The sequence below is a fragment of the Budorcas taxicolor genome, chromosome 7, assembly GCF_023091745.1.
Source record: "Budorcas taxicolor isolate Tak-1 chromosome 7, Takin1.1, whole genome shotgun sequence".
In the NCBI taxonomy this organism is placed as follows: Eukaryota; Metazoa; Chordata; class Mammalia; order Artiodactyla; family Bovidae; genus Budorcas; species Budorcas taxicolor.
The window spans coordinates 17,820,230-17,847,005 of record NC_068916.1 but is presented as its reverse complement, the minus strand read 5'-3'; the positions used below and the strand labels follow the sequence as shown (position 1 = coordinate 17,847,005).

The window sequence follows — 26,776 nt, the reverse complement described above, 5'->3', positions numbered from 1 at the left end:
GTAAGCCGCCAGGCTCCTCAGTCCATGGGACTCCTCGTTAGGGAAGAATACTGGAGTGGGTAGTCATTTCCTTCTCCAGGGGATCTTCCCCACCCAGGGACTGAACCCACGTCTCTTGTGTCACCTGCATTAGCAGGCAGATTCTTTACCACTAGCGCCTCCTGGGAAGCTCTTCTTTCAATTAAAAACAAACAAAGAAACAAAAAGAACCCCAAACAAGCAAGAAAACAAACCAAAAACTCAAACAACAACAAAAGAATTCCAAACATCAAACTAAAAAATTGTAAGAGGAGGAGGGACTTCTCTGGTGGTCCAGTGGTTAAGACTCTGCACTTCCAATGCAGGGGCATGGGTTCAATCCCTGTCTGGAAACTAAGCTCCCTCCCATATGCCATGGAGCTCGGTCAGAAAACAAAAAGTAAGAGGAAATGCCCATCCTGTGACTGTAGTCCCTCTGGTCTATGGGGCTGGTCACCTCTTTTGCTAATAGGAAGGCTAAAGTACTGCAAAATGGGGAGAGAACTGTTCTGTTAGACAACATTGAGTATAGGATCAAAGACAATATAGGCTCCTATACAGAGAAGCCTCACCCATCTGAAACGCATATGGAGTGGGCAAGTTGGTTGGTAGTTCAGTAAGACCTGCTGATAATGCAAAAAAGAGAAAAAATGACTTGTGGACACAGGGAGGGAAGGAGAGAACGGGATGAATGGAGAAAGAGGCAGTGACATATATATGTATATATGCTACCATGTGTAAAACAGATAGCTGGAGAGAAGCTGCTGTATAATACAGGGAGCCCAGCTTGGCGCTCTGTGGACCTAGAGGGGAGGGGTGGGGTAAGAGGAGGGAGGCTCAAGAACGAGGGGATATATGCATAATTATGGCCAATTTTGCATTGTTGTATGGCAGAAACAGAGCTTCTTTCGTGGCTCAGATGGTAAAGAATCTGCCTGCAATGCAGGAGACCTGGGTTCAATCCCTGCATTGGGAAAATGTCCTGGAGGAGGGCATGACCACCCACTCCAGTATTACTGCTTGGAGAATCCACATGGACAGAGGAGTCTTGCGGGCTGCAGTCATGAGGTCACAAGAGTAGGACATGACTGAGCGCTAAAGCACACATGGCAGAAACCAACACCACATTGTAAAGCAATTTTCCTCCAATTAAAAAATAAATTTAAAAAATTTAAAAATTATTAAGTTTCACAAGCTGTTTGTACTCAAATATACTTTCTCAGTTTCAGATCCTCAGCTATTTTATTGAGTGGAAGTCGAACTGAAAGGGTTCAAGAATAATGTTGCGTTAACTTATGTCTCAGGAAAGCATGTGGAATCTTAGTTCCTTGTTCAGGGATCAAACCTGTGCCTCCTACACTGAGAGCACAGAGTCTTAACCACTGGACTGCCAGGGAAGTCTCAGGAAACACTTCTTAAGATAACTTGTCAGATTGTCTATAAACCCACGTTTTTTTAGACATTGATAAAGTCTTCTTTTCTTCACATGGTATTTTATACAAAAACACTTCAGGTGTGTTATTAGATGTGACTGATTTTGACAAATCCTATTAGGTCTGTATCAACTGTTTACATGTTGTATTCATTGCCTCTTTGTTTAAAAGATGGCCTATTTTGAGCCTTTGGATTAGGACATTCATGTTTTTGAGACATAAAAACTTGAAAACAGGGACTTCTCTGGTAGTCTAGTGACTAAGACTCCGCACTCCCAGTGCAGGGGGCCTGGGGACCATCCCTGGTTAGGGACCTAGATTCCACATGCTGCCACTGAAGTCCTGGCACAGCCAAATAAATATATAAATATTAACAAAAGAAAACTTGAAAACAGTCCCAAACAGAAAAATAATGGCTATCAGAAATATATTTTTTAAAATTATTTTTAACTAGAGGATAATTGATTTACGATGTTGTGTTGATTTCTGCCATACAGCAACACAAATCAGCCAGGTGTGTGCTTAGTTGCTCAGTCTTGTCTGACCCTAAGTGACCCTTTGGACTGCAGCCTGCCAGGGTCCTCTGTCCATGGGATTTTTTGACACAAATACTGGAGTGGGTTGCTAGTTCCTTCTCCAATATGTTTTCGTGTGAGTTACTGTTACTGTATTTGTTTATTGTAAAGGTGGATATTTAGTGTTCTGCCCAGTTTTCAAAAAAAGTAAAAAAAAAATTCAAGGAAAAAAAAAAACTTTCATAGCAATATTTAGACTGGTGTTTAACCTAACAACTGGTCACCATAGCCTAGCAAAAACTGACATGTAAACTGAACCACCCCTCATTCTAAATGACTTTGAAGGTGGTTCCATCACAGGCAGGCTTTCCCCATCGCCCTGTTCTCCTTTCTTATTTGGACACCCTCACTGTCTGAAATCAGCTCCATGCTATCTTTAGAAATGTGAGATCCTCAAACCATATGTTCACATAGATGCTGGGAAAAAAAAAATCAAACAACAAAACAAAAACAGCCAATGCATTAAAGAAATGAGGAACTTGAATTCCAAGCCAGAAGGAAGGAGAAATGAATGTGAAAAGAAATGAGAAACTGTCCACGAAGGAGAGTGATGGGGAGGGGAGTGGCTGGTAGACAGCAGCTGGGACACCTAGTGATTAAGGAGGATTTTTGAGTGTCCCCTTGACAGGAGTCTCTGGCAATCAGGGACTGGAGGGAGTAGGGATGGGCTATGAGTCAATTTCCCCTCACACTCCTGGAGTTAAGGGGGTGGGGAATTCCAGAACCTGGGGTCTTAGGGGAAGGGGGCTGTGCAGGGGTGACTTCCAGGTTCAGAGGTGTTTTCCTGTGATGGTCTCACCCAGAGCTGGAGCCTGGATCTCACCTTCAACCATCCTCAAGGGGCCACAGGTGGATAGGCACTTAGGGCCCTTGGGCAGCCGGCGGCCTCACCCTCTGTGGCTGCTGCCACAGCCTCTGTGTTTCTGATGAGCTGTGACCACAAGAGCCCCTGCACTCCCTCCTCAGTCGCTGGCTGATGAGTCAGATCTCTGACTTGGTCCCTCAGGCTCCAGGCGGAAACATCACCCTGACCTGCCTGTGACCGCCCCCTCCTGGCCCAGCCACCTCACACAGTCCCACCAGTCTGCTCAGGCCCATCTACAAAATGGTGACCAGCAGGGTGAGTCTAGAGGGTGGCACACGGGGTGCAGGTGAGACTGGAAATGGAGTGAAAGTGAGCTGAGGAGGAGGGCAAATGCGATGAGCAGGTGAGGATGGGAACTCAGGATACAGGTGAGCATGAGGGTGAGAAGGCAGAGAAGGACCGGAGGGTTCTGATGCTGAAGGCAGAGGTAGAGATGCAGGGGAGGTGCAAGCAAGAAGCCAGGTAAATACCCAGGTGAAGATGTAGGCAAGGATGCTGGTAAGAAAACACGAAGAGGGACTTCCCTGGTGGTCCAGTGGCTAAGACTCCATGCTCCCAATGCAGGGTTCAATCCCTGGTCAGGGAACCTCAACTGGTAAAGAATCTACCTGCAGTGCAGGAGACCCTGGTTGGATTCCTGGGTCAGAAGGTTCCCCTGGAGAAGGAATAGACTACCCATTCCACTATTCTTGGGCTTCCCTGGTGGCTCAGATGGTGAAGAATCCGCCTGCAATGTGGGGAAGAGGCATACGCACTTCCGGTTAGGAACAGGTGAGGCAGGCATGGGCACTGGAGATGAGGAAGCCCGTGAATGTGGAGGTGAACTGCAGGAGGGAATGAAGTGGGAATCAGGTCAAGTTCCTGCAGGATGGAGCTGAGCTGGCAAGTGAGGCAGTGGGGGGTCGAAGCTGCCTCTGTCCCCCTCTCAAAGACCTCCAGACTTTGGGAGACATGTGAAACAGAAGTGAAGCTTTATTGGGTGGACAGTGTATGTGAGAGGGTGTGTGTGTGGGATCAGTTGGGGCAGCCAAAGACGACCATGTTCTCCGTGAAGCTGGCCAGGTCCTCGCACTGTTTCTGGTTCTCCTCATCTTGACATTCTTCAGCTTCGGGCCACAGCTCCACCCAGGTGTCCTTCCCAATGATGTAGCTGATGCTGCGGGAAGACAGACGGGTCAGGAGGGGGCGCGGAGGGTGGGAGGAGGCGGCCTCCAGAAAGCACTGGGCAGGAACTCACTTGGGTTTGTCGCCCCACAGGTCAGAGGACACGCCCCACACGAGGTAGTGTGCCCCCTCCTTCAGTTTAAGGGCTTCCCTGCACTTGATGTGGCTGATGAACTTGCGCTCCTGTTTAACCTGCACCTCGTCCGAGCCTGGAGGGGAGGGAAAGGGAAGCTGAGCTGGGGGAGGGGGAGGGGAGGACTGGGTATGAGGCCGGAGGGGAAGGCAAGCTGAGCTGGGGGAGGGGAGGGGAGGGCTGGGGGAAGGGGGAGGTAGACACAGGACTAACCCGATTTGATGATTTGCTCAATCACCATGATGTACTCGTCAAAGTCCTCTTCAAGCTTCTTCTGGATGAGTCTGGTCTTGTATACTGTTGAGGGGTGGGGAGGACAGCGGGGCGTCCTGGGCAGGGCTCTCTGTGGGGCGCCCTCACCTGGCTCCTCCCAAGCGATGATCACAGCCAGGCATGCCCACGTCCCTGCTAGCCACTCCCGTCACCACAGTGTAACACGCCGGGCTACACTCACAGCCATGCACACAATCAGAGCCCTCCACAACCACTGTCAGAGGCACGATGATAGCGACTCCTGTCCACCGTGACCCACAGGTTCCCCACAACATGGTGGTACACACAACCACATCCACTCCCAACCACCTGTCACACACAGGCCCACAAACCCACCCCACTCATGACCATGTCTCCCGTGCAATCAGAGCCCCTCACAACACACACACACACACATACACCAGTCACCCACAACCACAGTCACCACACGCAGCCAGGACCACACCTGCCTTCACACTGCCGCTCACACACAAGCATGCATGCGTGCGCCTTTTCCGCGCCCCTTGCCTGGTGCCCCACTCACCATAGTCCACGCCCGGCTCGCAGGCCCTGTCCAGCCGGTCCTCCAGAGTGATCGCCTCCTCCGTGTGGTGCATGAAGCAGTTCGCTGAGGGGTGAGTGGGGGGCGGGGCGGGGACACCGTCTAAGACCCACTTCCTGTTCAGGGCACCCACTACCCAGGGGTATGCCCGGTCCCCTGGTTCAGACCTCTTGGGTCAATCCCCCACCCCAAGGGAGCCAGGGTCCAGTGGGTGTGGGCACTCTCCCGGCGCCTGAGCACTTACCCTCTGCACAGCGGCAGGTATCTTTGTGGCAGAGTTTGCTCAGCATTCCGTCCTCTTTATCCGGGTGATAGAAGCGGATACAAGTTTCATCTGTGGCAGAGGTGATGGGGAGGGGTCAGAAGGCTAGAGCCTCCACCCCAGACACCACACCTGGAGGCTCAGTCATCCAACTCCAGCTGGTCAGACCTCCAGATGCCAGGTCCCCAGCCCTGGGACACCCAGACTCCTAACTCCCAGACCTGGGGACCCCCAGATCCCTAAACTCCCAGACCCAAGGACCACCAGACTCCTAATCCTCAGATTTCCAGGAACCCCAGACTCCTAGCTCTCAGATCCCAGGGGCCCCCAAACCCTTAACCTCCAGATCCCTAACTCCCAGACCCCTAACTCCCACACCTGGGGACCCCAGACCCCTAACTCCAAGACCTGGGGACCCCCAGACTCTTAACCCTCAGATCCTCAAGACCCCCAGAGTCTAACTCCCAGATCCCAGGTCGTAGGATGGCTGCTCACCCAGGTTGTAATAGGAGTACACCTTGACTGCCCCAGGCTGTATAAGTCCGACATTAAAGTACTGGTGAACTTTGAAGGACAGACAGTCCTCCTGTGTGTGTGAGACCTGGGAAGAAGGAGGTTGGTCAGTGGCAGGGCCTACATGGAAGGAAGTCCAGCATGGGATTCTGGGGGTTGGAAAGTGGTGGAGAAGCTGAGGGATCTAGGTGGGGAAGATGGGGGGTGGGTGGCAGTGGGCAGGAATCTTTGACAAAAGATTAATTTAATAAGCAGTTTATCAAATCCATTACCCCACCCCCACCCCACCCCACCCCCGCTAAGGCTACATTGTACTTCTCAGCATGTTTCAGTTCCTTGTGGCCACGTGATTGAGCTCTGGCCAAGGACTGCTATATATGTCCTTAAAAACATTCTGTGGTTAACAAGACTGCATTAGACACTTGAAAGTTGCCAAAAGAGTAGGTCTTAAAAAAGTTACCAACATACACATTATAGCTATGTAGGGGTGGATGTAACTGACATTATTGTGGTAATTATTTTTCAGTATATAAATATATAAAATCCTTACATTGTGCACATTAAAACTACACAGTGTTATACATCAATTACAGCTCAATAAAATTGGAAAAATTAAAGAGAAAGAAAGAAAAGAGGGAGAAAGGGAGTGAGGGAGGGAGGAAGGAGACAGATATACACATATATGTACTGAGACATTGTTGTTTAGTCATTAAGTGGCGTCCAACTGTTTGCAACCCCATGGACTGTAGCCCGCCAGGCTCTTTTCTGTCCATGGGATTTCCCACGGACAGAATACTGGAGTGGGTTGCCATTTCCTTCCCTAAGGGATCTTCCCCACCCAGGGATCAAACCAGAGTCTCCTGCATTGGCAGGTGGATTCTCTACCACGGAGAGAGCTGGGAAGCCCCATATTGATACATACACAGGTGTATATGTGATGACACGTATATTTGGAGAAAAGCCATAGTAGAGAGAAAGAGAGCAAGGGCAGGGAATTCCCTACTGGTCCAGTGGTTAAGAATGCACCTTCCAATGCAGGGGATGCGGGTTTGATCCCTGGTTGGGGAACTAAGATTCCACATGCAGTGGAGCAACTGAGACCGTGCGCCACAACTATTGAGCTTGTGTCCTAGAGCCCACACTCTAGCAACAAGAGAAGCCACCACAATGAGAAGCCTGCACACTACAACGAAGAGTAGTCCCCACTCGCCGCAACTAGAGAAAGCCCACGTGCAGCAAAGAAGACCCAGTTCAGCCAAAAAAAAACAACAACCCAAAAACCTGCAGTGAGATAGCCCCCACACATGCCAGAATAGCTATCATCACAAAGAACACAAATAACAAATGTTGGGAAGCCTTGTGCACTGTTGGTCGGCCTGCAGATCGGCATGTGGACTTCTCCAGTTATGGCATGTGGGTCAGTGGTTGTGGCATGCCACAGCCAAGAGCCCATGCACCACAATGAAGACCCAGCTCCATCATATAAATAAACAGAACAAGGGAAGAATGGGGGAAAATAAGAGAAGAGAGAAACGCTAGGGGCTGGGGAACAAGGGAAGCTCTTTCTCTCCATCAAGCACTGCTGTTTTAAAAACCACAAGTGGGTTTTTTTCCACTCAGTGGTTAAGACTCTGGTGAGAAGAAGCTGGAGGGGACAAGTGAAAAATGCGGTTGGGACATGAGTGGTGAGAAGGTGAGGTGCTTACAGAAAGTGGGTTGGCCTTGTTTTACATGCCCCTGTCTTCCCACACCCAGCAGTCCAGACCCTGTCTCTCTGGCCCCACCTGGGCACGAGGCCAGTGGAGAAGGAAAGGTCAGCCAGGTAGAGGTTCAGGATCCCAATGGAAGCCTTACCTTGTCCAGGTAGATGATGAGTGTGTTCTTGTTGGAGTCTCTGTTCATCTCATACTTAGAGATGTATCTGTCGACACCAGTGCTCAGCTGGGGAAGGATGTGGTTTGTAAAAATCCCTCCTGCATCCCCATTCCCCCTGCCACTCCAGCTTCTTCCAGACCCTGGGCTCCTGCCCATGGATCCCAGCCCCTGGGCCCAAGGCCTTCATACCAGCTTCAGGTCATCAATATCAGGTGAGAAGCCTGTCATCATGGATATATCAAGGATGGACATAGTGGCATCCTGGTCTCCCAGGTACCTAGATGGGGCAGAGGGAGAGGGGGTTGGCCCTGAAGGTGGGATCAGTGCCCAGACAAGGGGGCCATATCAAAGAGCGAGGCCTCTAGTTCCCACATAGGAGCATAGAGGGAGGTTCAAATGTAGGAAGCATTCTCCTAAAGGGAATATAGGAAGAGCTACATAATGATCAAGGTGATTCATTTTTCAGGTTCTGGAACCCAACTGGCCCGGGTTCAAATCCCAGCTCTCTGTAACATCTGAGGGGTTACTTAACCTCTCTGTGCCTCAGTTCTGGGAAATGAACATGGGCAGGTCTCACTTTGTGTGATTCCGTTACCATGGTCTAATTCAACGTCACCAGTCCCCCAGCACCATGCTCGGACATCAAGACCGCGTTGCTAATCTCACACTGCCATGCAAAGGGAGGACTTCTTGTCCTGTATTCAGCACAGGACTAGATGCACAATATACTCTCAGAAAGCGTTAAGCATCACAGTTATTATTTGTAAGAAGTCTTGCTAGAGACAGAGGGATGGCCAAGATGAATCCCAGTGAACCATCTCTTACTTGGTACAGATGTCAAGGATCATGGAACCTTTGGCGTCCTGAGGCTTCTTGACTAGAAACACAGAAAACAGAAGGATGGATGGTGGTGGGGAAGTGGGAGGGGTGTAGCTCCTGGGTTCTGATCCAGGAGGGAGGCAGAAAAAGAACAGGGTTGGGGGAAGAGTAACAGATAGGGTCTCCACTCCTTTCACCTGGTTCGAGGGCTGGGTGTATGGAAACCCGGAGGTCGAACTTTTTGCAGGAGACTTTGTGTTTGAGCTTGGCATGGTACACGGTCACTACCTGGTGAGGTAGGAGGGGAGATGAGGTGTCAGTCCATTTGACTCAGAAAGGAAAGGGGATACTGGAGCAGAGGGGCCTAGAGAAGGTGGTGGGTCAAGAAAGTGTAGGTTCCCATTCCTTACCGACAAGGTGCCTTCTCCTTTCCCTTCAGCTCTTACTGTGAAAGGCTCATTTTCCTTAGTCTGCAAGGAGTGGGGAGAGAGAAGAGAGAATATTTGGAACCAAGCCTTCCCCCATTTGTGATGGTCATCAACCCTCCCTCCTGCCTCCTAGAAAGTCTGGCTGGCATGGAGGATGAAAGTGATGAGGGTGTGGCCAGGTGACTTTACCTCTTCTGAGCGCAAGAGGCTGGCAGATTCCCAGAGGATACGATGCTTGACCAAAGAGTTGCGGCTGGGCAGGTGGATGAACACATTCAGGTTCAGCTCCTTGTGATCAGGAACATCCTTCTGGTATTGGGCCAAGGCTTGGAACACCATGAAAGTGGCCTGTTACCCATGACAGAGAAAGGGGGTGAATTTAGGTGACTGAGAAAGTGGTTAGAACCACTGAGGGATGAAGAGACTCATAGCAGAACTGGGGCAATGAGACAGTGACCTAGAACCCACCAGAGAGGGTGAGAATACGACTGGGGGCTGGTCAGATACTGAGGACATGTCCTAGAACTCTCTGAGTGAGACAGGTCAGACAAGAGCTTAGGAACAACACTGGGAACATGGCTAGAATCCACCAGAGTGTACAAACATAAGACAGAAAGTTCAGCCACACTGAGAAGGTGCTCTAGACACATCCAGAGGAGAGAGTCTAAGACAAGCATTGGTAGAGGCACTGAGAATATGTCTAGAACCCACTCATGAAATAAAAGAATGAAACTGGAATCTGGGAACACTGACCATCTGATCTAGAACCCCAAAGTGACACTGAGAGTGTGATTGAGAACCCACCAGAAAGAAAAGCGGTTAGACTGGAGCCTGAGCTTCCTGGAGCTTGAGGTTACTGAACCCATGGTCTAGAACCCATCAGGGACTAGAATAACTAAAATCCTGGTCTAGAACTCACAATAAGATGTGGTAACACTGGGAGCCTGATGGAACTTAGAATGTGGTCTAGAACCCACCAGTGGGAGACAGAGGCTTGGATAATGGTGTGTGAGGTATTAGTTGCTCAGTTGTGTCCAACTCTTTGTGACCCCATGGACTGTTGCCCACCAGGCTCCTCTATCCATGGAATTCTCCAGGCAAGAATACTGGAGTGGGTTGCCATTCCCTTTTCCAGGGGATCTTCCCAACCCAAGGATCAAACCCGGGTCTCCTGCATTTCAGGCAGATACTTTCATCACTGAGCCACCAGGGAAGCCCCTTGGATAATGCTGTAGAGTCATTAAGAACCTGGTCTAGAACCCACTGATGAGACAGAGAAACATTGGGGGCTGATGAAATGAACATGAGCTAGAACCCACCAGTGAGACGAATAAGATAGGGAACTGTGAACATGATCTAGAACATACCAGAAGGACAGAGAGGTTTGGATAATGGGGTAGGGTCATTAATAATCTAATTTAGAACCCACCAGTGCGACAGAGTAAGATGGGGCACTGGGAACATGGTCTAGAACCCACAGTAGGAGAGAGGTTCACACCTGAACCTGGGCCCTGAGAATATGATCTAGACACCAAGAGGGAAAAGGAGGCTTGAAACACAGCTCAGGGCATCCAGAATGTAGTCTAGAATCCACAGATGGGTTTGAAACTTAAAAAAAAAAGATTCTTGACTTCATTCCATTCATCCTGGCTGCTGGAAGAGAAACACTGCCTCTCTTGGTCTTGGTACTTTCTTCAGAAGACTGAGGCCAGAGGAGGTTGGGATGCAGTTACCGGGGCGAGGTATGTGTGGACTACTTGCCTGCGTGGAGCCATAACCACCTCCATAGTATCTCTGCTCGTTGAGCCAGCGCACGACAGGAGGCACAGTGTCGTAGTCTTTGCGTGCCAGCAGAGCCAAGAGGGCGTACGACGTGGCCTCCACATTGTAGAGCTTCTTGTTGGGTTCCTCCCAGCGGTTTTTTTCTGCAGGGAGAACCCCCCACCCCCAATGCTCACAACCCTGTCCATCCTGTGAACAGCTCAGAGAAAACTCAGGAAAAAAAGACTCATAGCCTAAACCACTTGGTGTTCAGGTGTCCTGGCCCACATTCTAGGACCTCAATCTGCTGGCTCCTGCCTCATTCTCTTCCCTCATCCACCTTCACTCCTCCATATGAGCTCTGCACTGCAGCCCCACTGTGGGAGATTTCCTAAATTTGAAACACACATTCTTACCTCTGAGCCTTTGCATATTCTGTTCCCTTTACATAGAGTACCTATTCTCCATCTACTTTGTTAATTCTTACCCACCCTGCACAATTAGTGGGCACCCCAAGACTGAGTGGAGGTCCCTCTTCCTCCTGTCTCTCAAAGGATCCTGTGCTTCTCTGATCCCAGCACTCTGATACTCTATAGTAATCTATGAACTCATTTCTTTCTTCAAGTGGAGTGTGAGGCCATAATGGCAAGGGCTGTGCTGTACTCATGGTGGTGTACCAAGTGCCTAAGAAAGTTATGATGGCAGAGATTGTCACTGAGAACCAAGAGGAGGATGACCTCCTGTCCCTGGGCGCACAGTTGGACTACATTTCCCAGAAGCCTTTGCAGGTATATGGCCACATGACTAAGCTCTGGCCAATGGAATGTGCACAGCAGTGATTGGGCCTCTTCTATGTCTAGTCCCTTGCCCAATCTTCCTATTTCCTTTTCAGCCTGAAAGAGCAGGATTCTGAGGCCCCAGAATGGCAGAGCCATGAAAAGATAGAGACCTGGATCCCTGCATCACTGTATGGAGGAGGGCTGTCCACCAACAACATACTTTCGTCGTGTTAAACCACTTTGGTATTTATATGATACTTGAGATACCTTATTATCAGTGAGTACAAACATGATACAGTGTCATCACTGGAATCAACGATTAGCTGCCCACTATGTGCTAGGCACTGTGCTAAATTCCCTATGGTATTATTTTACTGAATCCTAATTACCCTTGAGATGACTATAATGTTACAGTGTTGTTGCTGTGAGTCACTAAGTGGTATCTGACTCTTTTATGACTCCATGAACTGTAGCCTACCGGGCTCCTCCATCCATGGGACTTCCCAGGCAAGAATACTGGAGTGGGTTGCCATTTCCTTCTCCAGGGGATCTTCCTGACCCAAGGATTGAACCCAAGAATCTCCTGGCAGGCAGATTCTTGACCACTGAGCCACTAGGGAAGCCCTAGGTATCATTTGAAGATGAGGAAACTAAGGTCCAGAGAGGTTAAGCGACTTGTACAAGGTCAGACAGTGAGAAAGTGGCAGAGTTGGATTTCAATTTAGATCTGTCTGATGTCCATGCTCATGGTCTTAATCACACCTCACTGCTGGATCATAGCAAGCGCTCAACACACGGCATTCAACATGGTTGAATGAATTATGCAGTGAGCCTTCTTGTGTGGTTTACGAGGAGAAATTATCACACCACAGAGCCATTCATCGCAGTTCAGCTTGGAGAGGTCCATCCCAGTGCAGCTTAAAGCCATGCACCCCAGCTCGAGAGGGCCACCCTCAGTCTCCAGCCATGGGTCCCTCCGTACTCCTCCAGGCTACCCCTCACCTTTGGCTGTATTCAGAAATTTGGTGAGGCGGTCATCCTCCAGCTTGCCCAACAAAGCCAGGGCATAGGCAGCAATGGCCACAGTATATGGTCTTCGCAGCTCTCTGTAGTGGTCTTCAAGGAAGTCTCCTGCCTTGATGATGCTGGGGCCCAGGCTCTATGATAAAGAGGATTGGGTACTCTGGTCAGGGGAGCATTTCTGTTACAGACAACTGATGAAGATCACTTTCTGGGACCAGGTGGCTTTTGTCCTTGGGACCTGTTTGCCTTGGATCTATGTTTGAGGGTTTTCCGTTCTGAGTTGCTTTGTTCCTGAGTACCTACTATGGGCTCTGTGTGTGTGTGTGGTGTGTGTGTCTAAATACCAAGTGGTGTGCTGGTGAATATTTAAGAACCAGCTCTCTAGTGGAGGCACAGGACTGGGTGGGGGGCCAGGGGTGTGGTACTAGTTCATTCGGGCTTTTCTGTAAGATGTTATAGAAAAACCTGAACTTTTGCCAACCCAATAAATTGCCCATTACAATGGCATAAAAACTTCCACCAGGGCCTGGGCCTCCCCCTCCAGGCCAATCCCCCCCGGCCTTTCCCCGCCCCACGTGGGCTGCCAGCAGCGGCGGGTTCCGGGTCCTGTGACCGGTCAGGCGGTGCGGCAGCGCGGCGGGAAGGGCGGCCGGTCTTGGAGAAGTTTCGACGGCCGGCCAAAATTAAAAACAAAACAAAACAAAAAACTTCCACCAGGGTCAATTTCAAGTAACCACTGTGATGTCTTTGAACATAGAATGGGGAAGACATACTCCCAACAGGCATTCATGAGCTAGTATGAGCCAGATTCAGCACTCCAAGGGAACATCTCTTATTCAATCATTTTCAGCTAGCTCGTACAATGTCCCAGTCATATAGCTGCTCATTTAATCTCATAAAATCCTATGAGGCAGGCATTACTTTCATCATTATCTTACTGCACAGATTAAATATGGTGGCACAGAAAGATGGGGACCAGGGGAAGACATGATTTGAAGTGTTCGCTGATTTCCATGGTGTCAATACTATCATTCCTGATTTCAACCCACCAATGTGGCACTGCTGACTGTAGATTTGGCAAGAGTGGAACAGTGGAACAACATTATATAATATTTCCAGTATAGAGATACAATAGACATAAATAACCCTGAGAATAATGATAAAAAGTAGCAAAATATTTAGGAAGTGATACATTTTAAGTTTATCACCTGTTTTCAGTGTTTAATCTTTGCAGTGTGAGTTTATATGATTTAATTTTTAACAATGATTGTGTTCAGCAACCAGATTGCAAATTCCTAGAAATTTAACAACTGGCTTTCACAAGCTGGGTAGCATCCTATTGATTTAAACACCATCGGTCTGGCTCCACCGCCTATGCCATACTTTATTTTAATGTTGCTGTATTGTAGAAAATGTTGTGTTGTAGTAGAAACAACCCTTTTGACTGCCTTCCTACATCTATCCTCCTCTGTTGTAAGAACACCTCCTCCCTTTGATTCACATGGCCACGATGGAAGCAGCCATATTTTCCCACTGAGACCTACTTCCTGGTCTCAGCTGATTGGTTCAGGGGTGATCACCTGACCCAGGATGAACCAATCAGAGACCTTCACTGGGAATCCAAAAGTTCTAGCCTTGATCTGACTCTTTCCTCAAGGAAGACAGCCATGTTCTGCCAGGCAGATTGGGTGGCAGGCAAAGGTGAATTATAGGGCAAGAAAGGATTGAAGACATGGGAGAACATAAAGAACAAAGAATTCTGGCAGAGTCCTTGAAGCTACTTTCTTTCTTTCTTTTTTTTTTTTTTTTAGTTTTTTGACTGCAACGCATGGCAAGCAGGATCTTAGTTCCCCAAACAGGGATGAACCCATGCTCCCTGTAGTGGAAACAGGAGTCTTAATCGCTGACCCACCAGATTCCTACTTTCATTTTTGAACTCTATAAATTCTTAGATCCCTAAAATAAATTTCCCACTTATTTTTGCACAATCTAGTCACACATATGAAAACTAGGATACACATGTGGCCTCTGAGACAACTCAGAGAGTCCTAAAAAATGCAAAAACTATTATGTCTATTTTACAAACGCACACATAAGGCCTGACAAAGGGTACATGAGAGTCAGGATTTGAGGTCAATTTTGTCTGACCCCACAGTCCTGATGCTCTTTTCTACTATAATTTCTCCCAAATCTCCAAGATTGGAACCAGGAAAACCTGGTTTAAAGGTCACCGGCATTAATGGTAGCAGCCCCCTCCCCTCCATCTCTTTTCTGGGGTCCTGAGAAGGAAGAAGCAGCTGGCTGAAAGGGAGATCCTAAAGTCCCCCACTAGGGAACATAAAAGTCAAACAACCCACTCTCAAAACCCCAGAGCAAAGCAGATGGAGTGATTACAGGCTCTCAGGAGCCTGTCTTTTTAAGCTTTTCTGCTTCAGAACCAAAACTAAAGGAATAAGGGACAGCAAAAAGCCAACATTATTAATTCTTTCCTTCTGGGATCATGCATGCTGAGTCATGACTGACTCTTTGTGACCCTATGGGAGACGCTATGGACTGTATCCTGCCAGGCTCCTCTGTCCATGAGATTTTCCAGGCAAGAATATTGGAGTGGGTTGCTATCTCCTACTGCAGAGGATCTTCCCAATCCAGGGATCGAACCCACATCTCTTACGTCTCTGGTGCACTTCAGGCGGATTCTTACTACTGAGCCACTGGGTAATTCTTTGGGGTAATGGACATGGGTTCCTTTAAGAATCCTCTTAAAGATCTCCAGGAAGGATGTTCCTCCCATTTTTAGTTCTGTGTCCTCAGTTTTCTTTAGGGAAGCCATAAGGATATAAAGGGCTTTCCTGGTGGCACAGATGGTAGGGAATCTGTCTGCAATGCAGGAAACCCAGTTTTGATCCCTGGGTCAGGAAGATCCCCTGGAGAAGGGAATGGCAACCCACTCCAGTATTCTTGCCTGGAGAAACCCATGGACAGAGGAACCTGGCAGGCTATGGTTCATGGGGTCGCAAAGAGTTGGACACGACTGAGTGACTAACACACAGGAATATGAATGCAGGAGTCTTGTGGAAAGCAAGCTGAAGGGGCTTTTTGTTGGGCTTGGGTACAACTCTCTGAAAATGGTAAAGCAGGCAGAAAAGACCCACTCTGATTTCTCTGTGCCTCAGTTGTCTCTTCTGTAAACTGGGGGCAGTAAGAGTAGCCTATCTCTTGGGCTGTTACAAGGATTATAGGAATTAAACATATGAGACTCTTGTTTTGTGGTTTAGTCGCTCAGTCGTGTCCAACTCTTTTGCAATTCCATGGACTGTAGCCCGCCAGGCTTCTCTGTCCGTGGACTTTCCCAGGCAAAAATACTGGAGTGGGTTTCCATTTCCTTCTTTAGGGGACCTTCCCGACCCAGGGTCAAACCCACGTCTCCTGCATTGCAGGCAGATTCTTTACCACTGAGCCACCTGGGATCTAGTTAATTGCTAGATAAATGTTGGAAACTATTATGGCCACTGTGGTGACTGTTAGTGCACTGGGAGCACTGGAAATGCCCTGAAAGCAACATCTCACCTCAGGTGGCTGTGTCCTTGGTTGGGGAGAGGAGGGTGGGGACACTTACATTGACCTGTGCCTCGCAAATGTCTTTAGCCTCGTGCAGCGCAATGAGAACAAAGGCTGTAAGGGACACATCTTTCTCCCTGGCGTCCTTGAAGCCACCCTAGAGGAGAAGCGTGGAAGCAAAGACAGGGTCATCAATGTCTTGACATGTCAACCTACGCCCCCTGTAGGCTCAGTGGATCAAGGCAGGGCTGGGTCTCTCCCCAGCCCTCTCCAGAAGGGCCAGGCTCTTCTCTCCAGAAGGGCCAGGCTCTTTAGTATTCATTCATTCATCCTGCAAATGTTGCTGGTGCTGTGGATGAGATGTTGGATGAAGACCAGATTCTAGCCCCAGCCCTCGCGGTCTGCTAGGGGAGACAGACGGGAACCAACCAGCTCATCGACAGATATATAATTAGAAAGTGATTAGTGCTGTGCAGAAGCGATGTGGCATTGAGAATGGACTATGGGAGTGTGACTCAGTCGTGGAAAAGTGTCCCCGAGGGATGATAGCTGGAACCACAATCTGAGCAGAGAGAAGTCAACTCTCAAAGAGGGTGGGGCTTAGCATGCCAGGCAGGAGGAACAGCATGTACAAAGGAGAGCAAGGTTCCTAGCAGTACAGATGGAGTGAGGAGAGAAGTGGGTAAGGCCACGAGGCTGGAAGCCTGAAAGGTCAGGCTTACGCATCAATTCTTCAACTTAAGCACACCTGGTGGGGGTAGAGAGGTATTAAAACGCGGATTCCTAGACGTTGCCCCTAAAGCTTCTGATTCAGTGCACCTGGAGTCCAGCCTGAGAATTTCTGACATTCTGCATTTCTAAAAGCTTGCAGGTAATTTTGCTGATGTTGCAGGCCTGGGGATCACACTCAGGACCATAGCTCTAAGGAGTTCTATGCTTAAGAGCAACAGGAAGCCAGGGGGGTTCATTTTGCACTGGATCCTGCAAGTCTCTGATCTTTGCAAGGGAGGAGAGACACTCTCAAGCGCCCTTATTTCCCTGTCCCCACACGCAGTGAATTGGGCAGTGGGTGGATGGTGGAGTCTTTCTCCAGTCCATCCCGTGATGCTCTGGTGCCCTCTCCCCTGGCCTGCCCCGAATCTCTGCCTCTTACAATCATTTCTTGGTGTATCACGGGCCCATCCTCCTGGAAGATTCCATCAGGCTTCTGCTTCTCCAGGATCAGCCATTTGACGGTCTCACAGAGGTCCCTGGAGTCTATGGCGATGAGGTTGGCGGACAGTGCAAAGACCTTGACCACGAAGGCTGTCAGCCTGGGGGTGGGTCGAGAGCGTGAGCCAATTGGCTCTGGGATCCGGAGACTGGCATCCCAGCCAACCAATGAGCAGAGTGGGGCCGGACCTGGCCTGGTTCCGTCAAGTTCATATCCCAGCATGGTATGCTGATTATTCATTCAGCAGGCTGGTACCTTGACTCTGGGTGGAGACCTACCTAGACCACCCCAGGCTGAGATCCAGGGCCTGCTCAGGGATGTGAAAGGCTGGGGATGTGCAAGCTGATCCTGGAGACTCACCAGGTGCTGGGGGGCCGATTCTGGAAGGCGGCGTAGGCTGAGCTTTTTTGTCTGAAAGCCAGCTGCTGGGTGTACCCTGCAGGGAAGAGAGACGTGTCACCAGAGGCTGAGTGGAGGGGGTGGCTGATGGGTGTAGGCCCTCCAGGGAGGGAAGGGGCTTAGAGAGAGGATAAAGATTCCGTGAAGGGCGGGACGGCGGTCTAGAGAGGAAAGAGGGGCTCTGGGTAGGGGGCGGGTGTGTGGGAGGACGAAGAGCTAAAGAGGGACTCAGAAGGTGGGAAGATCAGAGAGAGGGGGAAGGAATTCTTGGAGGAGAGGGGATTCAGAGAGAAGAGGTTTTCAAAATGGGTTCTCAGGGGCAAGGGGGCCTCGGCGAGAGAGGGAGCTCAGAGAGGGGTTCAGAGTGGGGCGAGGGGGCAATCTCAGAGGAGGGGCGGGACCCCGATAGTGGCGGGGTCTCAGGAGTGGAGGGGGCTCAGAGATGAAGCCGGCTCAGTGTGGCGGGGCTCAGGGGCGGAGCAAGGACAGAGGGGCGGGTCTCAGGGGCGGAGCAAGGACAGAGGGGCGTGTCTCAGGGATGAAGTGGGCTCAGAGGGGCGGGCTCAGGGGTGGAGCAGGCTCAGAGGGGCGGGCTCAGGGGTGGAGCAGGCTCAGAGGGGCGGGTAGGGCGTGCACCCTTTCTGATGAGCTCCAGGGCCTCCTGCCGCTTCTCCAAGCCGAACTTCTCCCACTGCTCGGTGCTGTCCAGGTAGTGCACGGCGATGATCGTGGGCGTCATACCAATCATGTTCTGCTCCCCACAGCCCGAGGGGGTTTGGATAAGGTGCTTCAGCCGCTCTCCGTCGATGGCGTCCTCCGTCATTTGGGCCACCGGAGTCCCTGCAACCGGGCAGGAGGATGGCACTCAAGTCCACGGCTGCTTCCAGACTTTTCAGGCTCTGACCAGCTAGGGCCAAAGGAGTCAGGGACAGCTGGGGGCATGTGAGTGATGGAGATGCTTCATGGCTGAATGGCTGGAGGGGGTTTTGCATTTGTGGGGTGTGAGGGTGGGGGTGGGCTTGTGATTCACAGGGGAACTCTGGGCCCTGGCTCCTCTGGTTCCACCAGCGGTAATAACAGTCATGAATACTTTTATCAGGCTTCACGCTATTCCCCAGGCTCTGTTCTAGGAGAATACCATATAGTATTTCATTTAATCCTCTCAACAACCCTTAGATATCAATACTATTATTCACTCCTATCACAGATGAGGAAACCAAGGGTCTCCTTCCCAAACTTCACAGCTGTCAAGATGCAAGGTGCCTTTCTAGCTCCGTCTTGCCCCAGTTCTCCATCCGAGACAATTAGATCTGGAATTTCTGCTCTTGAACTATATGGCTCATGTAAACCTCTTTATCAGCAAAAGCTGTTTGCTGAACTGGAGCTGTTTACTGCCTGGAGCCTTCTATGAAGTGGTTTGAGGAGGGGTTCTAGCTGAAGAGGAGGCAGGAGACCAGTGGTTAAATATCCCTGGGGTGAGAGCAGATGGAAGTGGGCTCCCGACTCTCGGGTCATGACTCTCCTCCCAACACTGTTCTGGGTCTCCTGGGGTTGGGGTCCAAGGGCATCTCACCTTGCAGGAGGATCTTGGTCTCTGACTCGGTGTCTGGGACTTGATCACTAAGATCTGCAGCTGGGACTTCCTCTCGCTGCACCCCATCTGCCAGGTGAATGGGAGACACCGATGGCACCAGCTCCCTCCCACCCCCTCCTCATCACCACCACCCAGGCCTCACTCCCTCTCCCGTGGCTGACTCACCTTGACCCAGATATTCTGGATTCAGTGTGCGAATGGCCACAGTTTTGTTGACTCTTATTCCTTCTGGCTGGATGGTGTTAGGGGCAGGGGGAGTTGCATGAACAAGACAGACAGTCAGTCATATTCTGGGGATTACTGTAGCATAAGGCATGAGGGCCTCCACCCGAGATCTTAGCTGTGTGACTGGAGGTCAGTTACTTAACCTCTCTGTGCCTCATCTTCCTTCCTTATACGGAGGTAATATAAACATCTACCTCATGCCTATTGTTGTGCAAGTTCATAATATAATTATAAATTAACAAAGAAGTAACAAGACCTTTAGAAATCTTTCTATGTGCCTAGATGATTGCTCTCCTGTGGTTAATTCATTTAATCTTCACAACAACCCACTGGAGTGGGTACCGCTTTTATCACTCCCATTTTACAGATGGGGGAGGGACTTCCTCATGGTCCAGTGGTTAATAATCTGCCTTGCAGTGCAGGGTACATGGGTTTGATCTCTGATAAAGGAGCTAAGATCCCACATACCATGGGGCAACCAAGCCCCCGTGCTGCAACTACTGAGCCCATATGCCACAACTAGAGAAAAAGGTCCCTGGGCCACAACTAAGCCAAATAAATAAACATTAAAGATGGGGGAACTGGGGAACAGACAGGTAAAGTAACTTGCCCAAGCTCAGAAAGCAAGTAGAACAGAATTTGCGTTTGAACATAATAGTCTGGCTCCAGAGTCTGTTTTTAAAACAATGCCTCCTAATGGGCTAAATAAAATAAAAATTTTAAAACAAATAATTTAAAAGTAAAAGAAAAAATTTGAGCCAGTAAACAAGAGTAAATAATACAAGAAAGAGAAAAAATAGATGAAACAATGTACATAACTACTTAACACAGTGCCTAGCAGACAGTAAGTGCTCAATTAAAATAGGGGCATCTTAATTAGAGTCAAAGGCCCAACACAAGCTCTCATGTGTATATGCACATAAGCCTCCCTGGAGGACAGTGGGTGCTTTTGCCTTCACAGAACCCATTCTCCTTTTGCCTGGAGTGATTCCCATCTTTTCCTTTGCAGACTGAGTTCCTGCCTATGCTGTATTCATCAGTATGTAACATTCAGCTCTCTAGGAAGAAAAGCTCTTGATTAGCAGTGCTGCCAATTCCCTTGGCGTAGATTTCTCCACCATGATGGATTTCAAGCTACCACCATGAGTGAGTGCAGACTCGGGAAGTGGTAGACATACTGGATCTAGGGAGCTGGGTATCACAGGCTCCAGCACACTACTGGTTTCTTCTCACCAGTGCCTGTGTTGAGTCATATTGAAATTCACAGCAAGAGGAAAACTGTGTGCACCTATCTAGACACACTTTCATGTAATTTTTAAAATATATTGTTTTAATGATTAGATTTATTCCAGAACATTAAAGTAGTTGAAAAAATATGTTTTACTTCCATTAAAGCCAGGAAAGAAACATTATAATAAGTTATGATTTGGGTATAAATAAAACATTTCAATGTGAAATCTTACTGTCGGTTTTGATACATTTGGTTTTGAATGTTTCAAAATTTTTTCAACTACTGTAATGTTTTTGGGAAAAAATAACCAATAAAAATATACACAGGCCCAACTCAGTTTTCTTTTGCTTTAGGCGTCAATATGACATAGTTTGATACCATCAAATTTGTCTCTAAAATTTTGATATTTTGTATATTGCAGGGGTTTTTGGAATGGATTTTGACTTCTTAAAATATTGCATTAAAATAATTTTGATCTTGTTTATGATCTTATGTTTTGCTTTAAAGTATTCATGAAAGATGCTAAAATCCTTTCATTTTGGTTGATGATTTTGTCTGACTGTTAGTGCATATTTCTCATTTTCTGGGTTGAGTTTTTTTTTCCCGTGGGTCTTCTTTTTTGTTGTGTGTCAATGCATATTTTAAGGGTAAGAATCATAGGTACAAAAGAAGTGTCCTAGTTCTTGCAATTGTATATTATTCTTATGCAATATTTGCTCTGTGAAATATATCTTCTCAAGATTTTAAAATTTTATTTATTTGACTTATGATATCTTATGATATCTTAGCTTATGATATGTTAGTTCCATTACCAGGGGTCAAATCCAGGGCCACAGCAGTGAAAATACTGAGTCCTAATCACCAGACCACCAAGGAACTGTCCCCAAGATCTTTAAAGTCAGAAGAAAACCCCTGTGCTAAAATGTTACAAGATGTCATATTTGATATTAAAATATATTTTAATGAAAAAAATATTATTGATCTCTAAGTTTTTGGGTATCTGCTAAGAATTCTGTGCCCAAGAATAATGCCTCACTTGCCTCACCCTAATCCTGGCCCTCCTTCCAAACTTCCAGAACTCCTGAATCTCCTATGGTGTGCCTGGGTCTCCAAGTTGGGTTGACAACACAGGGAGAACTGGAGCCTCTCCTGAAGGACAAGGGACAGCAGGTACTCCAAGGACTCACCACGACCCTCAGGGTCTTCTTGACACCATCACTGATGTAGTAGTTGTAGACGGCAGCCTTGACCTCCACCTCATGGAGGCCGACCTTCAGGGGCACAATGATGTAAGGCACTGCCACCGAGGACCTGGCTGGGATCGTTATAGTCTGCTGGTGGCGCCTCTTGGCGGTGGCCAGGCTACAGAAGGCTGGATTGTAGAGCAATTCCACCTTCACCTACCAGGGAGAGAGAGTATGGGGTCAGGAGAACATGCCACAGACTGGCTCCCTCAAGTCCCCGCTCTCTCCATGTCTCTGTTGCACCAGGGATGCACCTTGAAATTTTCTTCCTCCTGGTAGTTGTAGAGGATCGCTCGGATCTCCACTTGCTCATTGCGCACCACCGAGTAGGGGAGACGCAGGTCGATAAAGAAATCCTGCATCACAGTGACCTCATAGGGGTCAGCCACACAGATTCCTGCCCGGAGTGGAAACAGAATGCACAGTGTCAGGAGTGGGGTCAGGGGACTGGGCAGGGTGGACTGGGTCCAAGTTCTTGCCCCTACCAATGTCTCAGTGCTTACACTTGACCGCAGGAGCTATCCCAAGGTCTTTGCAGAAGCCTGTAGACAATATGGGGGCTTTCCTGGTGGCTCAGATAGTAAAGAATCTGCCTGCATCACGGGAGACCTGGGTTCACTCTCTGGGTCAAGAAGATTCCCTTGGAGAAGGGAATGGCAACCCACTCCAGGATTCTTGCCTGGGAAATCCTGTAGACAGAGGAGCCTGGCGGGCTCCAGTCCACGGGGTCTCAGAGTTGGACATGACCAAGCCACTAAGCACACACACACACATAGATAGGACATAGTGGCGGGGGCAGGGGGTTGGGGAGGTTTGATCCCTGGTCAAGGAACTAAGGTCCTGCAAGTCGCATGGTGTGGACAAAAAGAAAATCTCTTAAAAAGAAATGACTAAGCCAGAAACTGACACAACACTGTGAATCAACCATAATTCAATTTTTAAAAAAGGGACTTTCCTGGTGGTCCAGTGGCTGAGACTCTGGTTTCCAATGCAGGGGGCCCAGGTTTGATCCCTGGTCAAGGAACTAGATCTCACACGACACAGCTAAAAGGCAGTGCAGCCAAATAAATAAATAAAAAGAAATATCGTTTAAAAAAGAATTGACTTCTGATACCTGATTTGTGTCATTTAAGGAGGCATCTATACATCTCCAAAAGGCACTTACTCTTTGACCCCTAAAATATGCTCAACTCCAATAATAAAAATAATAGTTCACACTCACTGAACATGTACAATGTGTCCGGTACTATTATAACAATTATAAAATCCCAACACTTTGCGTAGTTGCTCTTTCAGTTGTGCCCATTTTATGGATGAGCATCAAGAGGCTGAGTAACTTGATTAAGGCCACACAGCTGCCCAGAGAAAGATGTGGGATTTGGACTCAGGGACTTGGGCTTGGGAAGCGCCCCACTTTTAACGATACTCCTTCTTTATCCCTTAAGAGCTCTTAAGTCTAAAATTTTCAAGTTCTATTGGTTGCATGCATGCTAAGTTGCTTCAGTCATGTCTGACTCTTTGCAACACTCTGGACTGTAGCCTGCCAGCCTCCTCTATCCATGGAATTCTCCAGGTGAGAATACTGGAGTGGGTTGCCATTTCCTTCTCCAGGAGATATTCCCAACCCAGGGATCAAACCCAGGTCTCCTGCATTGCAGGCAGATTCTTTACTGACTGAGCCTTAAGGGAAGCCTAAATGTCTTATACATACTGCTATATTTTAAATGGATGACAAATAAGGACCTCCTGTCTAGCCCAGGGAACTCTGTTCAATGTTATGTGGCAGTCTGGATGGGAGGGGAGTTTGGGGGAGAATGGATACATGGATATGTATGGCTGAGTCTCTTCACTGCCCACCTGAAACTGTCACAACACTGTTCATCGGCTGTACTTCAATATAAAATTAAAAAGTTAAAAAAAAAAGGTACTGAATGTCTAACAAACTCTGAGGTAAAACTCCTTTACCAGACTGCAGATAGTCCAGGGACCATGCTTAAGGGGCAAGGGTCTAACGGTAGTTTTCAACATTTTTTTTTTCAAGCTACAGGAGCATTTTTTAGGTAAAGGAAACCTCAGACAGAACCTTGGTATACAGAAATGTACAACAGGCAAATATGAAGATGCCCTGATTTGAAAAAGGGATGGGGACCCCAAACTAGAACTGTGCTGAGTGGCTTTGCAGTCCCAGGCAGAAGGAAAACTATGTGCCTTGCGTATATGATTTCATCTGCCGTCATCACTTGGTCAAGAGAAATTGTCAGAAAATCACAATTCCTTCCATGAAAAGCAAGACAAGCAAAGAAGCAGATTTTAAAAGTCTTGAAACCAGGAAAGTAAAATGACACTGAAGTATAATTATGATAAATTATAACTAAATAAAGTTATACTAGAGTAACTGGGTGTGGTATAAATGAAATACGCTTAATGCTGTGAGTTTTAATACATCTTTTTTTTTTTTAGTGTTTTTAATAGTTTTTCAACTACTTTAATGCTCTGGGGAAAAAATAACCTTTAAAATGGACAGAAAATATGTATATGAAACACATCCTTCCTTTGGCCTCAAGCTCCAACAGGGCTCAACACGGTGCTGGTCTTTATTGAAATCTAGGTATTTTGTACATCATGGATTTTTTTTTTTTTGCATTCATTTTGATTTCTAAGAAAACTATTGCATGAAAATACAATTTATCTTGATGACTGAGTTTTTTGGCACCCACTTAATTTTGCATTCAAAGTCAGTGCCTCACTTTCCTTGCCCCACTCCCAGCAGCTCTAAACGATTCATACTTGACTAGGGTTTGTCAGGGTCTCACACGCAGCCCTTGGTGGCAGTGGCAGGGGGAGGGTATGCATACCCCTTTTTGTTGTGTTTCACAGCCTGCCCACTGATGTTTTAATCACTCACTTCATCCCGCTTCCTCTTTTAATTGCTTTACTCACCATCATGGCAACATCACCCCTACCAAGTTCTTGTTGCAAATTATTCTATATGATATTATAGAATAATATATCACATAGCAAATAATTCTATATGATATGGTGAATATAAGTCTTTATGCAAGTGTGCACTCAATCGCTCAGTGTCCAAATCTTTACAACCCCATGGACTGTAGCCCATCCATTAAATTTTCCAGGCAAGAATACTCGTGCGAGTTTCCATTTCTTACTCCAGAGGATCTTCCTGATCCAGGGATTGAACCTGCCTTTCTTGCATCTCCTGCTTTGGCAGGCAGATTCTTTACTACTGCACCACCTGGGAAGCCTGTGTGTTTTTATACATTTGTCCAAACCCACAGAAACATTAAGACACCGAGAGTGAGCCCTAATGTCAGCTGCTGCTGCTGCTAAGTCGCATCAGTCGTGTCCGTATCTGTGTGACCCCATGCACTATAGCCTACCAGGCTCCTCCGTCCATGGGATTCTCCAGGCAAAAGTACTGGAGTGGGTTGCCATTGCCTTCTCGGTAATGTCAGCTAAGAACTAGCAAAGATGATGATGTGTCCATCAATTGTTACAATGTTGATGGTGAGGGAGGCTGTGTATGTGGTCGGGAAAATGGTACATAGGAAGTCTCTGCACCAGCCTCTCAATTTTGCTCTGAACTAAAACTGCACTAAAAATAAAGTCTATTTACCAAGTCATGATGTCACTCACATTCTGCACTCTAATCCCTCTCTAGTAACAGGGCAAAGTGTCAGCCAACAGAAACAAAAGATCTGTCAGGATGGAATGAGAAAATGCTCAGGGGATCTGGGGTCCTGGCCTCCGAGGACCGGACCACCATCCTCTCTCACCTTTCTTGTCCGACAAGCTCACGGCCAGAATCTCCCAAGTGGTGATGGAGTCTTTCAAAAACACTGTTGTGAAATTCGTGGAGATTCTGGTCCAGGGAGAAATGGGGGTGGGGGCGGGGGTTGAGGATTAAGAGAAGACATCTAGCAGGGTGCAGGGGGAGACCAGGTAGGGAGGGGCCACAAGGGACAGGGTTGGAAGGGGGCTGGAGGTGGGTACATTTAGGTAGCCCCAACTCGATTTTTCTAGGCTGGGTTGTGTGCTTCCACCATGATTCCACGCAAGAAGGGGGTCTGAGGTGCATGCAAATGCAGTGTCCAGTCTAGGGTGATCATAGAAGCTGGCCTGGGGATGGGTTGAAGTGGGGCCATCCCAGCCTTACCCATTTTTGTCTGGTGGTTTAAAGTCCTGAATGATGATCCACAACCAGCTCTCGGGGAATTGGCTTCGGGAAATGATGTCCTCTTCTGGGATTATTTCATCATCCAGGTCACCTGTGGGTGGGGGTGGGTGTTTAAAACAGACTGAATCCCCCCATCCTGCTCCCTCCACTGTCCCTTTTAGATATTTATCTTTATAATCCCCTAAAGGGATTCCTAACATGGACACACCCAAGGTCACATGATCACTTCCAGGGATCCTAGGCACATTTGCCCCTAGAGGCTCCTTTCTCCATAAAAAAATATTACATGTCATATTTTACAGCCATGTTGGTATAAAGGTGAAAATAAGCCACACTGCATTGAGTTGATTTGTTTTTTCCCCTTCTTTGATTTTCAAGGGAATGAAAACATTTGCATGAATGAGCCTCTAAAGGCATCATTGGTCCAAGCCTGCTGTGTTATGTTAACCATGTGATGGTTAAGTCTATCCTGAAAACAATGGGGCTAGCTGAGAGATTCCCTGGACTTGATGGAGATTGCCAAAGAGACAGTGGCTTTTAAAAGTCATCTTGACCCCATCAGCAAGTACACAAAGCTGGGCTACAATAGAGTTAAATTCTGGCTGAGCTTTCTTCAAAAAACGATGAACAGATTTTAATTTGATTTTGGGGCTTC

The 26,776-nt window shown here is 48.0% G+C and overlaps 1 protein-coding gene and 1 non-coding gene across 2 annotated transcripts in view; one reads left to right on the top strand and one right to left on the bottom strand.

Annotated features, from left to right (window-relative positions):
- The first annotated feature begins 301 nt into the window (after positions 1-301).
- TRNAG-UCC (transfer RNA glycine (anticodon UCC)) lies at positions 302-373 on the top strand. The gene has a single exon. It is a non-coding gene; the product is annotated as a tRNA-Gly (tRNA).
- Positions 374-3,889: 3,516 nt separating this feature from the next.
- Positions 3,890-26,776, bottom strand: part of LOC128050333 (complement C3-like) — a 36,278-nt gene continuing 13,391 nt past the window's right edge. The window contains exons 18-41 of the mRNA XM_052642558.1: positions 26,101-26,212; positions 25,721-25,806; positions 22,181-22,323; positions 21,870-22,082; positions 19,392-19,458; positions 19,206-19,292; positions 18,269-18,472; positions 17,594-17,669; positions 17,174-17,333; positions 16,079-16,177; positions 12,442-12,598; positions 10,661-10,824; positions 9,089-9,247; positions 8,882-8,941; positions 8,669-8,759; positions 8,478-8,529; positions 7,842-7,929; positions 7,632-7,718; positions 5,760-5,865; positions 5,247-5,336; positions 4,985-5,068; positions 4,402-4,485; positions 4,129-4,264; positions 3,890-4,047 (exon numbers count right to left, since the gene is read on the bottom strand). Coding sequence (XP_052498518.1) covers positions 3,906-4,047; positions 4,129-4,264; positions 4,402-4,485; positions 4,985-5,068; positions 5,247-5,336; positions 5,760-5,865; positions 7,632-7,718; positions 7,842-7,929; positions 8,478-8,529; positions 8,669-8,759; positions 8,882-8,941; positions 9,089-9,247; positions 10,661-10,824; positions 12,442-12,598; positions 16,079-16,177; positions 17,174-17,333; positions 17,594-17,669; positions 18,269-18,472; positions 19,206-19,292; positions 19,392-19,458; positions 21,870-22,082; positions 22,181-22,323; positions 25,721-25,806; positions 26,101-26,212 — 2,747 coding nt within the window. The 3' untranslated portion in view covers positions 3,890-3,905. The remainder of the gene's footprint in view (positions 4,048-4,128; positions 4,265-4,401; positions 4,486-4,984; positions 5,069-5,246; positions 5,337-5,759; positions 5,866-7,631; positions 7,719-7,841; positions 7,930-8,477; positions 8,530-8,668; positions 8,760-8,881; positions 8,942-9,088; positions 9,248-10,660; positions 10,825-12,441; positions 12,599-16,078; positions 16,178-17,173; positions 17,334-17,593; positions 17,670-18,268; positions 18,473-19,205; positions 19,293-19,391; positions 19,459-21,869; positions 22,083-22,180; positions 22,324-25,720; positions 25,807-26,100; positions 26,213-26,776) is intronic.